This window comes from Trichoderma evansii (assembly GCF_050947405.1).
Source record: "Trichoderma evansii strain SZMC 28006 chromosome Unknown GGI43scaffold_8, whole genome shotgun sequence".
In the NCBI taxonomy this organism is placed as follows: domain Eukaryota; kingdom Fungi; phylum Ascomycota; class Sordariomycetes; order Hypocreales; family Hypocreaceae; genus Trichoderma; species Trichoderma evansii.
The window spans coordinates 782,631-797,482 of NW_028145198.1; the positions used below are offsets into that span (position 1 = coordinate 782,631).

The 14,852-nt window shown below is 49.7% G+C and overlaps 6 protein-coding genes across 6 annotated transcripts; 5 read left to right on the plus strand and 1 right to left on the minus strand.

The window, feature by feature from the left end:
- The first annotated feature begins 750 nt into the window (after window positions 1-750).
- Window positions 751-2,471, plus strand: GGI43DRAFT_362564 (lipoate synthase). The gene is made up of 2 exons (XM_083202403.1): window positions 751-1,973; window positions 2,034-2,471. The coding sequence occupies exons 1-2, from the start codon at window positions 1,010-1,012 to the stop codon at window positions 2,324-2,326; spliced, it is 1,257 nt and encodes a 418-aa protein (XP_083061311.1). The 5' UTR covers window positions 751-1,009; the 3' UTR covers window positions 2,327-2,471.
- Window positions 2,472-2,546: 75 nt separating this feature from the next.
- On the minus strand, window positions 2,547-3,949 carry GGI43DRAFT_403536 (putative RNA methyltransferase). Its single transcript, XM_083205803.1, has 3 exons — window positions 3,725-3,949; window positions 3,549-3,670; window positions 2,547-3,487 (listed from the first exon to the last, which is right to left on the minus strand). Exons 1-3 carry the CDS (start codon window positions 3,749-3,751, stop codon window positions 2,617-2,619), a joined length of 1,020 nt encoding a protein of 339 aa, XP_083061312.1. The 5' UTR covers window positions 3,752-3,949; the 3' UTR covers window positions 2,547-2,616.
- A 114-nt stretch (window positions 3,950-4,063) lies between these two features.
- On the plus strand, window positions 4,064-7,703 carry GGI43DRAFT_422495 (mitochondrial small ribosomal subunit Rsm22-domain-containing protein; the record flags this gene model as incomplete). The annotated part of the gene is made up of 4 exons (XM_083208119.1): window positions 4,064-4,142; window positions 4,201-4,630; window positions 4,719-4,796; window positions 5,396-7,703. 4 exons carry the CDS (start codon window positions 4,064-4,066, stop codon window positions 7,701-7,703), a joined length of 2,895 nt encoding a protein of 964 aa, XP_083061313.1.
- Window positions 7,704-8,799: 1,096 nt separating this feature from the next.
- GGI43DRAFT_422496 (glycoside hydrolase family 47 protein) lies at window positions 8,800-10,632 on the plus strand (the record flags this gene model as incomplete). Its single annotated transcript, XM_083208120.1, has 2 exons — window positions 8,800-10,446; window positions 10,513-10,632. 2 exons carry the CDS (start codon window positions 8,800-8,802, stop codon window positions 10,630-10,632), a joined length of 1,767 nt encoding a protein of 588 aa, XP_083061314.1.
- Window positions 10,633-10,908: 276 nt separating this feature from the next.
- Window positions 10,909-11,957, plus strand: GGI43DRAFT_362624 (uncharacterized protein). Its single transcript, XM_083202405.1, has 2 exons — window positions 10,909-10,940; window positions 11,108-11,957. Exon 2 carries the CDS (start codon window positions 11,351-11,353, stop codon window positions 11,822-11,824), a length of 474 nt encoding a protein of 157 aa, XP_083061315.1. The 5' UTR covers window positions 10,909-10,940; window positions 11,108-11,350; the 3' UTR covers window positions 11,825-11,957.
- A 1,216-nt stretch (window positions 11,958-13,173) lies between these two features.
- GGI43DRAFT_383236 (bZIP transcription factor) lies at window positions 13,174-13,968 on the plus strand (the record flags this gene model as incomplete). Its single annotated transcript, XM_083203357.1, has 1 exon — window positions 13,174-13,968. One exon carries the CDS (start codon window positions 13,174-13,176, stop codon window positions 13,966-13,968), a length of 795 nt encoding a protein of 264 aa, XP_083061316.1.
- Window positions 13,969-14,852: the final 884 nt, after the last annotated feature.

Genomic DNA, 14,852 nt, shown 5'->3' on the forward strand with positions numbered 1-14,852 from the left:
TATATCCTTTAATATGACCAGACACAGCACGCATTGTATGTGTGGGCGAGCGGGCTAGCTGGATCTTAATTTCAATTCAATTATATTCTTTTTACGCCTCCTGTTTCTATCATAACCCCTACACTTGGCAACTCTTCCATTCAAAACATCTTTGGATCTGATACCATGGATCTACATCCAGCATGCTGGTGTACTTCTATTTCGCGGGTGACGGGTATTTCTTCTCTTCTATTGGTGATACCCCCTTTTTTGTATATTGGAGATGACATAGTCTGGGTTGGATTGTATTTGACGCGAATTCTCCCAAGTATTCCTTGGCAGAGGCGTGTTCAACTACGTCTTTGACCCGGACTTAAAGGCTTGTGGTTTTGGCGTTGTGCCCTTTGGGATTTTATTCAGATGCTGGAGTTTGGACAGAGGAGGTTCGGTGTTATGGAGGGAAAAGAGGCGGTGATCTCAGCCTAGTATTTGTTTTCTGGAACTAGGCCGTACAATAAACCATCATCATCGTATCAATTTTCGCATTATTACATGACGTGATTTCACTGCCTATGATGTCTTTAAATCTCGCGTGACTCATCATATTACATTTCGATGCGCTTAACTCGGTGCTGAGCACACATGCCAGTGTGAAGAAATATGCCAAACCGAGTGGGCCACTTACACGGCCGGCGTAAGAAAAATCGAATTGTATTTCAACAAGACAAGAGCGGCATAACAGAAGAATACACGCTGGCAATCTAATATTGAAAAGATGGAAAAATAATCCCTTCCGTTTTCATAAATTTGATAACTGATGGCTGTTAAGGCTGATTAATAAAGAAAAATCCCTATTGGCGCGCCCGGCCAAGTCTCCGGCTTGCGGCGCTATGTTGCGGGTCCCATCGGCTCCCCAACTTTTCTCTGAGAGCTCTTCAAACTAAATCATTCTTCATCACCTACAACCCACCTCCAGACGGGATTCTCGGAAGGGCATCTATCACAGCGTCACGTCTTTCACATATCCAAGATGGCCTCAATAGCTCCGTCACTTCAGCGAGTCCAGGCGCCCATGCGAAGGGCCCTGGCTGTTTCTCCCGCCGCCCTCAGATCTTTCGCCACTATCCCACCGCATCCCACCGACGCCGGCCAAGCTTCCGCAAAGCCGTCATCCCGACCTACGACGTACTTCAAGGATAAGACAGTGGGGTCACTTGAAGACTTCATTGCTACTCAGTCTCATGTGCAGTCTTTGTCGCCTAGCGATGCGTACGCCCTGAAGACGGCCGAAGTCGGCCCTGCCGGCAAGAAAAGAACCATCACACGACTCCCCGAATGGCTCAAGACGTCCATTCCTGCGGGCAACGAGAACTACAAGAAGATCAAGAAGGATTTGCGCGGTCTGGGCTTACATACTGTCTGCGAGGAGGCTCGGTGTCCCAACATTTCCGAGTGCTGGGGCGGCTCTGATAAGAATGCCGCCACGGCCACCATCATGCTCATGGGCGACACATGCACTCGTGGCTGTCGCTTCTGCAGCGTCAAAACAAACCGAGCACCTGCTCCTCTGAATCCTCATGAGCCTGAGCATACAGCTGAGGCACTGGCACGATGGGGCCTTGGGTACGTTGTGCTGACGAGCGTGGATCGTGATGATTTGGCCGACGGTGGTGCTCGACACTTTGCAGAGACGATCAGCAAGATTAAGCAGAAGAAGCCGTCATTGCTCGTCGAGGCCCTGACGGGAGATTTCGCCGGCGACCTGGACATGGTCAAGATTGTGGCCGAGAGTGGATTGGATGTGTATGCGCATAACATTGAGACTGTGGAAGGCCTCACTCCGTATGTGCGTGACCGCAGGGCGACATTCCGCCAGAGTTTGAAGGTGTTGAATCACGTCAAGGAGGTGAAGGGCCAGGAGGGTATCATCACCAAGACTAGCATTATGCTTGGTCTAGGAGAACAAGAGCACGAGGTCATGGATGCTCTTAGAGGTACGTTTATTTGGCTCATTGCCAAAAGTTTGCAGAAAATGTCTAACAGATTTACTATAGAGCTGCGAAAGGCCAACGTCGACGTCGTCACTTTCGGACAGTACATGCGCCCAACCAAGCGACATCTCAAGGTTGAAAAATACGTCACTCCCGACGAGTTCGAGATGTGGCGCGTGCGGGCTCTAGACATGGGCTTCCTCTACTGCGCAAGTGGACCTCTTGTGCGCTCATCCTACAAGGCCGGCGAGGCATTCATTGAGAATGTCCTGCGGAAGAGGGCTGGTGATAAGGCTGCGGCGGTGGCAAGCGAGGGTCTTGGCAAGACGGTTGCGCTTGATGCCACTAAGGCGTAATAAAGACGTATAATGTACAAAAGAAAGAGGACTTATTAAATTTGGTTATTAATTGGGCGTTATTTGCGAGACTAGAAATTATCTAGAGGACTCACGATTCAACGATGGAAACAGGTGAGAGTCTTCAACAATGGCTCTTATAGATTGCTATAAAACCACTACAATATGTGGAGAAAAGGTCATATATAATACAAGCACGTCATCCCTCTGCGAAAACGTGATTAGGTTTCAAATGTGTAATATTATATATGCTGAAAGATATAGAGGGGGTATCAACTCTATTCAAATTTTTACTCGTTATCCCAAATCCGCTTCAACACCGTCAGCGCAATATACATGGCCTCCTCCGTCCGAATCGTTCTACTGCCCTGATTCGGCAGCACATCGACCCAGTGATCAAACAGCTCTCTTGTCTTTCCGCCCTGGATGCCCATCCCACCGAGTTCCTCGTCGTTCATCGCCGCATATTCGATACCTCGTGGTCCACCAAACACAATAAGCATGTGATTAAATTGCACGCGCTTCGAAGCGGGAAACTCTTTAGACGCGGGAGATCCTCGCTCAGACGTGCCGATGCTCAGATCGTACCCATTCTCATAGGGAGACTCGGTGAAGACAGCCGAGAGGGAGTTTGCTTTCCGGACGGTGTAGCCCCAGTAGAAGCCAGCTTCAGTGCGAGGCGCATCAGGGCGCACGCACTCGCAGGGTTCGCTCTCGTCTTCTGGAAGCTTGAGGGTGACTCTCGTCTTGGGAGGAATGTCCTCCTTGATTTCGACGGGCTTCTCCTGACCAATATCAACCAACGTGCCATTGCTCGACTTTGTCATTCCTGAAATCGTGACGCCTTCCCTGTAAGGCATTGATTCTTTGGGATGTGGGTGGTGGGCAGTATCGAGGCCCGGCAGCGAGGACGTCAGTCGCAGGTTGGGGTGTAGAGGGAAGAGGGCCTTGCGCATGAACGGCGGGGTCTCCATGTATGAAAGGACGTGTGTGAGAAAGTGGCATGGATCTGTGTCTCCGGTGTAGACAGATGTGTCGGTCTTGTGCGGACGTGAAGAGACGGGAGAGTCATCGTAGACAATGACTTCGTCGACCGAAAAGATGGCGAGGGCACGGGCAACACGGCTGGGCACAGCCATTCGTTGTTCAGCAGTAGCTAGTCTATAGACAACATGTAAGCTTTCCTATTATAAATGTAAATAGCAATTGGATAAATACGTACGTTGCGATTGTGCTGCTGGGGAATGCCACAGAGACAGTCCAGTCTCTTCCTTCCTGGGCAGGGACATTGACGGCATGAAACGCTTGTTGAGCATTGCCGCCGCTGCTGGCAAGCTTTCTCTTCTATATGCCTGTTTAGTATTCAATGGCACGTTGGAACAATTCAGAAAGCAATACCTTTGCTTCACGCTCTTGGTACGACATGATGAATGTATCTTATCACTGGAATACAAAATAATAGCCAGGCGTCGCTTTTGCGGCAGCTCGTCTCAAAATTATTTACATTATTCCGGCAGAATAGTGGGGTCACATATTTTACCGCCTGCCTCTTTTGTCCAGAGCGCGACCTCGGATTACGCCATGGCATGCTGGCTGCACGGCTATTTATCAGCCATGAATGAATAAGACATGCAAATGCGCCAAGCTGGCCACGTTTAACACCTTCGACCAACAACAGCAAGCTGTCGCAACTACAACAGTATACGATATTCCAGAACCTACGTGCACGTCTTCACAATGAGCGGCCCCGTCCATATCGCATCTGATGGCGAGTGGGATTCACTCCTCTCCGGCACCAGCGTGGTTGTCGCAGACTGTACGATGTCACCCTTGGGCCTTTGCGCCAGCAAGTAAATACTAACCAAGCATCGCAGTCTACGCCGACTGGTGCGGTCCTTGCAAGATGATTGCGCCGCACTTTGAGCGCCTCGCCAAGGAGCACTCCTCACCGAAGAAGGTCGCCTTCGCCAAGGTCAACGTCGACAATCAAGCCAACATTGCCCGCACGAACGGCATCACTGCCATGCCCACCTTTAAGATCTTCCACAACGGCACAGCTATCGAGACCATTCGGGGCGCCAACCCGTCCGCCCTAACCGAAGCCGTCAACAAGGCCGTTTCACTCAGCGGCAGCAGCGGCAAGAAAGCCGAGGCTGTATTCAAGACTCCCGGCAGGACTCTTGGCAGCGATGGACCTGTTCAGGGCCAGGGCCGCCCTTGGAACCTGTCTTGGCTGTTTAATCTTGCTGTGATGCTCCTTGGGCTGTACTTGACGTCTTTATTTTCGGCACGTAAACAGGAGGCGTAGGAAGTCAAGGGGACAAATCTGCTAACTAGCGAGCCAGATTGATGCTTTCAAGGCTGCGGAACAGTCCATGTTTAACCCGAACAGACAACCGGCGCCGCAGCTGAAGCCAACAGCGGCGAAAGGGCCTGCGCCCGCAGGTAGCGCCCGGATGCAGCAACAACAGCAAAAGCCAGCTTTTAGGACTCTAGCCGATTTGTGATTGTTATACCATTGCCGAGGCGGTAGTGTGGTTGTGGACGAGCAGTGTTGTTTGTGTGTGAGCGTTCTTGCACTATCCTAGCCATATTGGCATATTAAACTCTTTTCGTTACATGAATAAGTGGAGCTTAGAACTTGTTCCTTTCTATCAAAGAGAAGCAGAGGCAAATGAATAAAAAAGTAAGAAAAACAAACAGTTGCTTCTAAAATTGGTTCAATGGAGCTATTCCTGCGGTGGGCCTAAGACTTTCGTAGCTGACCTCTCATATGCGAGCTAATTCACATATCTATCACGTGACCATGAGAGCTTGAAAAAGTCCATAAACCTTCATCACAGTAACCCTTCTCTTGTAGCCAGTTCAGGCGCAAGGGGAGAAGATGTTGTCATTAAATGGGATCAAGAATGCTTGCCCAAAGTGCAGTTATGCATATCTCTTCACAGCACAGCGGCAATTTGGCCATTCGATTTCTGCGGCATCAGTGCGAAGATCGACTGCCCCACGCATACAACAAATTCAGCGAAGCTCTTATCAAATAAACAGGCGATGTTTTTCCAACTCCAGTATTGCTTTTCAGGAATCGCATGATGTACCAAAGACCCAATCTTCAGAGGATATTGAAAAGGTAGTCCGAGAAGCAAAGCAGCGCTTTCGAGACACGCTTCCAAGGGGCTATCTCAATGAAGAAGAGTATGCACTTTATGAACGACTTTATGGTCCACCACTTCGAGAGACTGCGCCAGAAGATGTTGGTATTCCTACTCATGCAGATATGGGAGGTCAACCCCCACGACCAGCTGATGAGGGAACATTGCTGCGACAGTCAGAAGAGGGTGGTTTTGAGGAAGTGACTTACAGGATTCCCCCACGGCAAGGCGACGAGCCAGAGCTATTGTCAGAGTCTGAACAGCCCTTGGAATCTGAATCTGCGATAGAAGCGGTTGAAGAGCCTTCAGATTATGTTGATGCTGTTGCCAGAAATCCAAGGGAGCGCGAGGCACTGCAAAGGCTTATGCAAGATTTCAAGACGGCGCAAAAGCAGCAGCTGGAGGATGAAATTGCAGCTGCGAGAGAAGAGGCCGAGGCCGAGCAGGAAGCATATGAAATGGAAGAAGAAGAGTTATTTCCAGAGTCTGAAGAAATTCCTGCCGATACAGAGCGGGAGATGAGCCTTGGCGAGTCACGGCGTTTCCACCCTTATACCTTGGACGGCAGATTTCATGGAAGCCCCGTCGAAATCTCGCTACCTCTGAGCACTCTTGTTACGCCCATACGCGATCTCTTGGATCGAACTCATTTAGGTCATGTCAAGACGGCCGCCGAAGCAGCTTTTGGTGGACAAGGCCTGCCGACGTCTCCATTTACGCCAGAAGGGAGAAAGAACGGACAAATGGGTGGAGTCGGCTTACCTCCTGATCAGCGGCACATGACGGAGATTGAGGCGGATGCCTTTCTAGCCGGCTATTTACCTCCTTCGTATGCTTCTGTGGCATCAGTTTTACGGGAGGTGCGAAAACGATTGGGCAGTGACTGGATCAGGCAACGCCTTCAAAAAGACGGATCTGCAGGATTGAGCGTTTTGGACGCCGGTGCTGGCGGTGCTGGTTTAGTTGCTTGGGAGCAAGTTCTCCAGGCTGAATGGGATTTATTGAGAGAACAGGGCACGGTGAAGGGCTCACAACCTCCTGGGAGAAAAACCGTTATTGCTGGGTCGGACCGACTACGGCATCGATTGAAGAGTTTCCTGCACAACACTACGTTTTTGCCTCGATTACCAGATTACGAACACTCGGGGGAAACGCAGGGTGAGCATCTAGATGCCGGTGATAAACCACAGGCACGAAAAAGCTATGATCTCATCATTGCTTCGCATCTATTCCTCAAAGAAAAGCAGGACCATTACCGTCAGGCCGTTTTAAATAACCTCTGGACCCTACTTAACAAGGACGGCGGTGTGCTAATTGTAATCGAAAAGGCACATCCCCGTGGATTTGAAGCCGTCGCTCATGTGAGGGATACGCTTCTAAAGCAATTCCTTTTACCTCAGAACGGCGAGCCCGATATTCCGACTGAAGAATTGAACCCGGCATATCATAAGGAACGGGAGCCCGGCCATATCATCGCACCATGCACAAACCACGGAACATGCCCTATGTATAAGGAGGTTGGAAAGAGTAAGGGTCGTAAGGATTACTGCTACTTCAATCAACGGTTCACTCGGCCTACATTTTATACAAAAATGCTAGGCAATAGCTCAAACAACCAGGGCGACGTGGAGTTTAGCTACGTGGCGATTCAACGTGGCCGCGCAAAGGCAGACCAGCTCCCAGGGTGGAAAGCGACCGAGCAAGCCTTTGCAGGATTTGAAAACTCTCCAAACCGACCAGACATGCAAACTCTACCCAGAATGGTCTTGCCACCGCTGAAGCGCAAGGGCCACGTCACGCTAGATGTGTGCACGCCTGAAGGCAAGATTGAGCGATGGACAGTGCCAAAGAGCTACAGCAAGCTCGCATACCACGATGCGAGAAAATCGCACTGGGGCGATCTCTGGGCTCTGGGCGCCAAGACCAGAGTGTCTCGCAGCGTCCGAGTCGGCAGCGGGGTAGATGATGGAGGCAAGCGAGCCGAAGGTGGCAAGAAGCCTCGCAAGGTTGAGATTACGATGGATGGGGGCCGTCTATCGGCGAACGAGAAGAATGCACGAAAGGAACGCAGGACCAAGGGCAAGCGAGATCGACAAACTGATTTGATCAAGGAGATTTTGGAGGCTGAGGATATTGAAGAGTTGGAAATGGAGAGAGAGATGGACGCGGAGGTTGAAGAGGAGCTTAAGTTTGAAAATGAGGAGAAGCGTGGAGGGAGGCGATGAATGTGTAAATGAAAAGGGGGGTGGTGAAACTGTACTATATATGACTTGAGAGCTGCATGTATAATAGTCTGGGGAACTCTTTGGAGGCCTTTATGAGATATCCATGAAAAATCATCATTTTATTCCTTTTTCTTCTCTATGAAATGAAATACGACTACTCATGAAATTATACGTTTTCTTCTTTAATGCCTATTTGCAGCGTATGCATCCAAGTTCATGCATGGCCTCTTTCGGCCATTGGCGGGGTCTTCACCTCAAACGCCTTGGCTAAATTAAGGAATAAGGTGCAAATTAAGCATATCGCAGCGCCGGAGATGCCAGGTAGGGCTGCGCCGTAGCAAACCATGACAAGAGGCGGCAATGCAGTTAAACTCTTGAAATACTCTCACTCAAGTTTAAGCCCTCGTCAAGTTTCTTCAATATGGACCCTTTTTCTTCACTTTCGACACAAAGTTACAGTCGAATACGAGACGAGCGCTGTGGAAACAACCGCAGATTCCTTTTAGCGGGGTTTCTGCCGCAAGCTCTTAAATAGACATAAAACCCGGCCAGGCAAAAATAAACCCACTAGCGAGCTGCAGCAGTGTTTTAGGCTAGGTCTCGTCTCCTGGGCACGCGATGCCAATCCATCACAAGCTATACACTCCTTGGAAATTGATTTTCCCCATCTGGAAGCTCCATGGTTCATCAGGGGAGGGGGAGAGCCAGGAGCGAAGAGGGGGAGGGAAAAGTCGGGCCTGGAATTTTAATTTGGATGCACCAGGCCGAGCTGATGCTACTAATCCTGCTATTATTAGTTGTTAGCGTCGGGGTCCGGACAGATTGTTTGAATCTCACAATCTCATCGTTATTTAGGTTGTGGAGTGGCTTCTGTTGACTTTGTTTTTCTGACACAGCTTGGAAGCCATGAAATAAGGTGGCAGTACTAGTTGTGATCTGATTTTGTCTCTCTTTCATTTTATTTGTGTCTCATTTTTTGGTCATTCAGCCAGTTGTTGCAATTCTTTTTTTAGGATACCCCCATATTCTCTTGTTTCCCACTTCATCTTCGCAAGAGGCGTCGCGACTCCATTCGATTCTGTAGAGAGCCACAACCATGTATGCAGGCCGCCCGCGTTTCGTACGCAATGGCATCATCTTCACAATAGTCCTTTTCGTCTTATGGCGCTTCCAGGCCACACCACCATCGCCATCAGCGTCAGAATGGAGCCTGCTGAAGCATCGCATGAACGACGGCGCGTCGTCAAGCCAGTATCCCGAGTCAAAGTCCAGCTTCGACTGGGGCGCCGTGAAATTTCGCTATCCCCTCAACACCACCACAAATCTGCCCAAGAAGAGCTCGCGACCTCTTCCAGCGATCCAGCACCCCTTTGGACACGAACCAGCACCTGCGGCGCGGGAGCGGACAGCGAGACTGCTAGAGGTGAAGAATGTCGCTTTGCGGGCTTGGAAAGGGTATAAGAAGCATGCGTGGATGCAAGACGCTCTGTTGCCCATTTCTGGAGCCGGAAGAGAGCAGTTCTCGGGTTGGGCCGCCACGCTGGTCGATTCGCTTGACACGCTTTGGATCATGGGCCTTCGGGAGGAATTCGACGAGGCAGTGGCCGCAGTGGCAGAAATCGACTTTGGATCTTCGGCGAGCAACCGGATCAACATCTTTGAAACTAACATTCGTTATCTGGGAGGTTTGCTAGCAGCGTATGATTTGAGCGGTAGGGAACTGTTGCTCAAGAAAGCAGTGGAGCTGGGGGATCTCATCTACGGCGGATTCAACACCGAGAACGGCATGCCCGTCGACTTCATGAGCTTCTCTGCCGCCAAAGAAGGAGGAGGACTGTTAGTCGAAGGCTCCGTTGTGTCAGCCTCACCCGGAACGCTGTCTCTCGAGCTGGCGCACTTGTCCCAGGTCACAGGAGACATGAAATACTACAGCGCCGTGGCGCAACTGATGGATGTGTTTTACCAGGGTCAGAATAAGACGATGTTGCCGGGAGTCTGGCCGATGAACATCAACATGAATGCGAAAGACGTGGTCCAGGGGGCCACTTTTACGCTTGGTGGCTGTGCCGACTCTCTCTATGAGTATCTGCCCAAGATGCATCAGCTGCTAGGAGGTGGCGAGCCCAAGTACGACATCATGTCCAGGACTTTCCTCAAGGCCGCAGACAAACACTTCTTATTTCGTCCAATGCTCCCCGACGAGGACGACATTCTGATATCCGGCAACGTCAACATCAATGGAAACGGCGAGCCAGAGCTTGATCCCGAAACGGAGCATCTGGCCTGTTTTGTCGGTGGAATGTTTGGCCTGGCAGGGAGGCTCTTTAGCAACGAAGACGACGTCGAGCGAGGCATCAAGCTGACCAACGGCTGCGTCTACGCATACCGCGCCTTTCCCACAGGCATGATGCCAGAGAGAATCGATCTCGCGCCGTGCAAGGACCGCGCTCACTGCCCCTGGGACGAAGAGTACTGGATGCTGGAGCGTGATAAGCGAAACGAGTGGAAAGAGCACTTGCCAAAGGGCTTCACCACCGCCAAGGACCCGAGATATCTTCTTCGCCCGGAGGCCATTGAGAGCGTCTTTTACGCATATCGACTTACCGGACGAAAAGAATTCCAGGACGCTGCTTGGGATATGTTTACGGCCATTGCAAAGGGCACAAAGACGGAGTATGCAAATGCCGCGGTGCTGGATGTGACGACATTTGCAGAGAAGCCGCCTCAGGAGGACTATATGGAGGTGAGTGTTGAGCGTTCCTCTCCATCTTCATGATATCTTTTTCGCTATACTGACAGTGATTACCAGAGTTTCTGGCTTGCCGAGACGCTCAAGTACTTCTACCTCCTCTTCACAACGCCAGACATCATCAGCTTGGATGACTATGTGCTGAACACCGAGGCTCATCCCTTTAAGCTTATGAAATGATAGTAATGCAGCACAATTTTGATGTACCATACCACACTTGATAAGAAAGTTTTTATGTTTCCAGCGTCGAATACTCAGATACTGGAGAGGACCTGATTGGAGTCGGAAATGCTTCCGCAACGAGTAGCCAAGCTCACCTCTCCAAGCTTACGAGATAAGTAGAAATGCAGCGCAATCGTCATGCACTGTATCACGATCAATAGAAGGTTTCATGTTTCTAGCGGCAGATGCTCCAAATGATGATGACTGATCGGAGTCGGAAATGCTTCCGCAGCGAGTAGCGAAGCTTACCTCTTCAAGGCTATGAAGTAAGTTTAGAAACGCAGCGCAATCGTCATTTATTGTGCCACGATCAATAGAAAATTTCCATGTTTCTAGCGTCAGATACTCCAAGTAATGAGAACAAATGATTGGACATGGAGATCCTTCCACAGCGAATACTGAAGCACGAAGCTAAGCTACGTATTGACTTTAGAAACGCAACGCACTCGTCATGCACTGTATCGCGATCAACTCATGTGTCTAATGTCAGATGCGCCAAGTGATAATCACAAATGATTGGACTCGGAGAGCCTTCCCCGCGAGCAAATAGCAATCGAGTAACCAGCGGGCGGCGCTTGTCCTTGGAGAATTCCAAGACCATCATCATACTGTATGTCCATTGGATCTATACAGTCGCCACTTACCGATTCTCCTGCCGGCTAACAGCTTCTGTCCTATGCGCGGGATTGCGTACCTCATCGACAGGAAGCGGCAAAGATCTTCTCTCATCCCCGTCACATTTCTCGTAGCTGCACTTTGTCAGCAGCCATCCGGGGAGCTCCCAAAAAGCAGGCAACCTAAAACACCCGCACGCAACCATGTGCGCACGAAAATAGAGGCAAACGCATTCACGCAAATGATGCTCTTATTATTGGTTTTGTTTGTGAATATGCATTTTGCGGACCTTGTTTTTTTTGTTTTACACTTCGGTTGGTACTTGTCTGCTTACCGCCGTGAAGATCAGTGTAGCCCATCACGATATAAGAGACTCGCGGTGGTGCGTCAAACTGCACCTGATTTCTCCAGCCAGTGCTCCCATCAACGCAGCCACACGCACGATAAGCTGCGGGATCTGCGTGGGAGCATGTCGCGTCCGCGAGCCTTGAGTGGACAATGCGTGGCAGCTCATCTCGATTCCGCCACACGTTGACGTCAAGGCCAGCTTCCCCTGTTCAATGAGAGGCGGCCAGTCTCAGCGTTATTGCGTGCCAGAGTTTCACTGGCCGGAGCAACTCGTCCGGCCCTCTTGTGCCAAAACCCAGTTTGCGTGATTGAGCCACTAACAGCGGGGTTTCACAGCCTCACGCGCCACACTAGCCACGACTCTCGCGCCACACATGGCTGTTCTGGGCTACTTGCGCGCACATCCCCTTGGAGAATCGGCAAACTGGCCTTGTGTAAGACCATCTTTTTGCCATGGCACGCAGGTCACGAACTCAAAAATCCGATCTGGCTATCCCATCCCTGGCATGCGCCTGGCAATCGCCCTGGCGGGGATCCCTGTCTCTAACAGTCGTGAGATCGCTAATCTTGTTATTTAAAGCCCACGCCCCGGCTTGCGCAGGTAGATGCTCAGACGAACATCCGATGGGAGCGTTGGGCATCTCATCAATTAGAAAAATAAATCACCGTCGGTTTAAGAGCATGAAGCAGAGCAGCTCAGCGTGGCTTTAAAATAGACTCGGGCCCTCGCAATGCTGCATGATGCACCCTCGCAATATACCACAGTACTTGCTCGGGCACCATATAAAACAAATGGGCACAAGTAGCACCAGCTAGATGGCCAAGCCGTTCCTGGCCGGTTACGCGAAGCTAAAGAGGGGAAAACAAGAATGCAGGAGATGGGATTAAGACCAATGTGCCGGTTTTCTTTTACTGTGGCGACGAACGCTATGATGAAATGGCCCCCTCCAACACCGGTGAAAACCACTTTCCCATGCATGGGTCGCTTTCCCAATATCGTATATAAGATCGCCACCAACTGCCCGTTTCTTTTGCTCCGGTATAAGCTGCCATCCAGGTTTTTCATGAACAAAATTTATTTTTACATAGTTATTACCTGAACACCGGACGATACACGTGTCTAGTGTGGATAAGTCTGTAATTCATAATTAACTCAACCTGTGGTCCATCTTATACTATATTTAGCAATCTCTCATATACAACACACCATATACCAGAGCCCCCCCTCTAGTCAAGCTTCTTCCATAATTTGGCATTCTCCTACACCTCTCTACTCTCAATTCGCCATTATAGCAGCCTCACTGCCATATCTCCTCTGGGATAATATTATCATTCCTCCAAGCCAAGGCGTCAGCTTGAACGGCAAGGGAATTCATATATAAACGAAGCTCTCACCGAGAGACGTCCACCTACTTACTCACTTTCGCCGCACAGCTACCTGTCAGCTATTGATTGCGGTCCCAAACCATCATATCTTGGCCAGAGCGCCATACAAACCATCTCAAATATACACGCAGCATGAATTTTGAAAACACCATGCCGGCAGCCCCCCTCGACCCGCAACTCGACCTGCTTAATCAGGGCGATACGACTCTGGAAGCTATGGCATATCCCTACTCAGCCTCTGTAGAACCATGGAACTCCATGTTCGAATCAATAGGAGAATTTCCGCAATCTATACAGGATGCTGGGACGATGGACTCGGACCCTTTTAGTGATACAGCTTCATCCTTGTCTTTCGGGAACGATCAAAATGCCCAGTTTCTCATGTCTCCGATACAAGAAACATCCAACAACTGGAACGATTCGCCCAGCACTTCCATCGCTACCTCTCTCTCAGAATCTGGAGCCAACACAGAAGCCAACACCAACTCCAAAAAGAATGCTCCGAAACCCACAAAGAGCAAAAGAGCCCATCGGCGGAATCGCAGTGAATCGGAGAAAAAGGAACAGGTCAAGCAGCGCAACAGGGTTGCCGCGTCCAAATGCCGACAGAAGAAAAAGGTCAAGGTCGATGAGCTGAAGGAGATGCAGTCGAACTTGGAGGCGCAGAACAACGACCTCCGCATGGAATTCCAGCGACTTCGCCAGGAAATTGGCCAGGTGAAGAGCGATCTGATCAACCATACCGACTGCAATGACCCCAACATTAATCGGTGGGTTGAGAATGAAGCCAAGGGCTACGTGCAAAAGCTTGTACAAGACGATGAGCGGCAGCGCATGGCAAGCATCAGCAGCGCCAGCGGGAATGCTATGGGGGCAATGCAGATGCAGTCATTCGAGGATATGTCGAATATGCCGTCTGAGGATCCTTACATGGGACTGGAGTAATAACTCAATTCGACCACTGGCTTCTCTCTCTCTCTCTCCGTCTCTCATGCATCATCGGATGCCCAGCAAGTTTTGAAGTTCTTGTCGCAAAGTGTCGATCCTCAACACCATCACGAAATCTCATCTCCAATCATCTCACCGATAATGTTATCGACCGGACTGCAAGCGGGATTTTTGCACTTCTTTTATTTTTATTTTCATTTGTCCATACACCTTCAGGGAGCAAGAGAAAAAGGAGAAACAAGGGCACTCAAAACACTCCTTGTCTCCCTTCTCTCCAAACCACGGGAAACGCGGAAGGGAAAAAAATTGTTTTCGAAGTTCATATTTAAGCACATAATGACGATAGGGCTGAACTGGTTCCCAAAAGAACCTCTTTTTTTTTTTTCAATGGATAATGAAAGTACGGATAATGAACAAATAATTATGAAAGGGAGTATGTGCCTACCTCATAAACTTACCCAACTTTCACATAGTACTGAGAGCCGTAAAGCACTGACTCAAGTCACAGGTTTCCGGTTGATATCCTTCCCGATCTTTTTAAGGCGCGTCGCGGCGCTCTCATCGCTCCTTTTTTTTCTTTATTCCATTGGATGCTTTCATTTACGCAGAGTACCAGCGCTTTCAGAGAAGGATTTCGGCGATTCTCATCTCACGAATGCTCACGACAACGCCAACCCTAATTTTGTAGATTCAAGCGTAGCGTTTCTTTTTCATTCCTGCATTCCTGCATAGCGTTTCCTTCTTCACAACCAAATCTCCCTCTCCCAAAAAGATTCATCTTATGTAAAAATAGCCAAATATTCCCCAGATTTTGTTTATGTAATCCCCCCCAAGGAAATAAGAAAGAATAACAGGCAAAAAATTTAAATTTGTTCGCACAA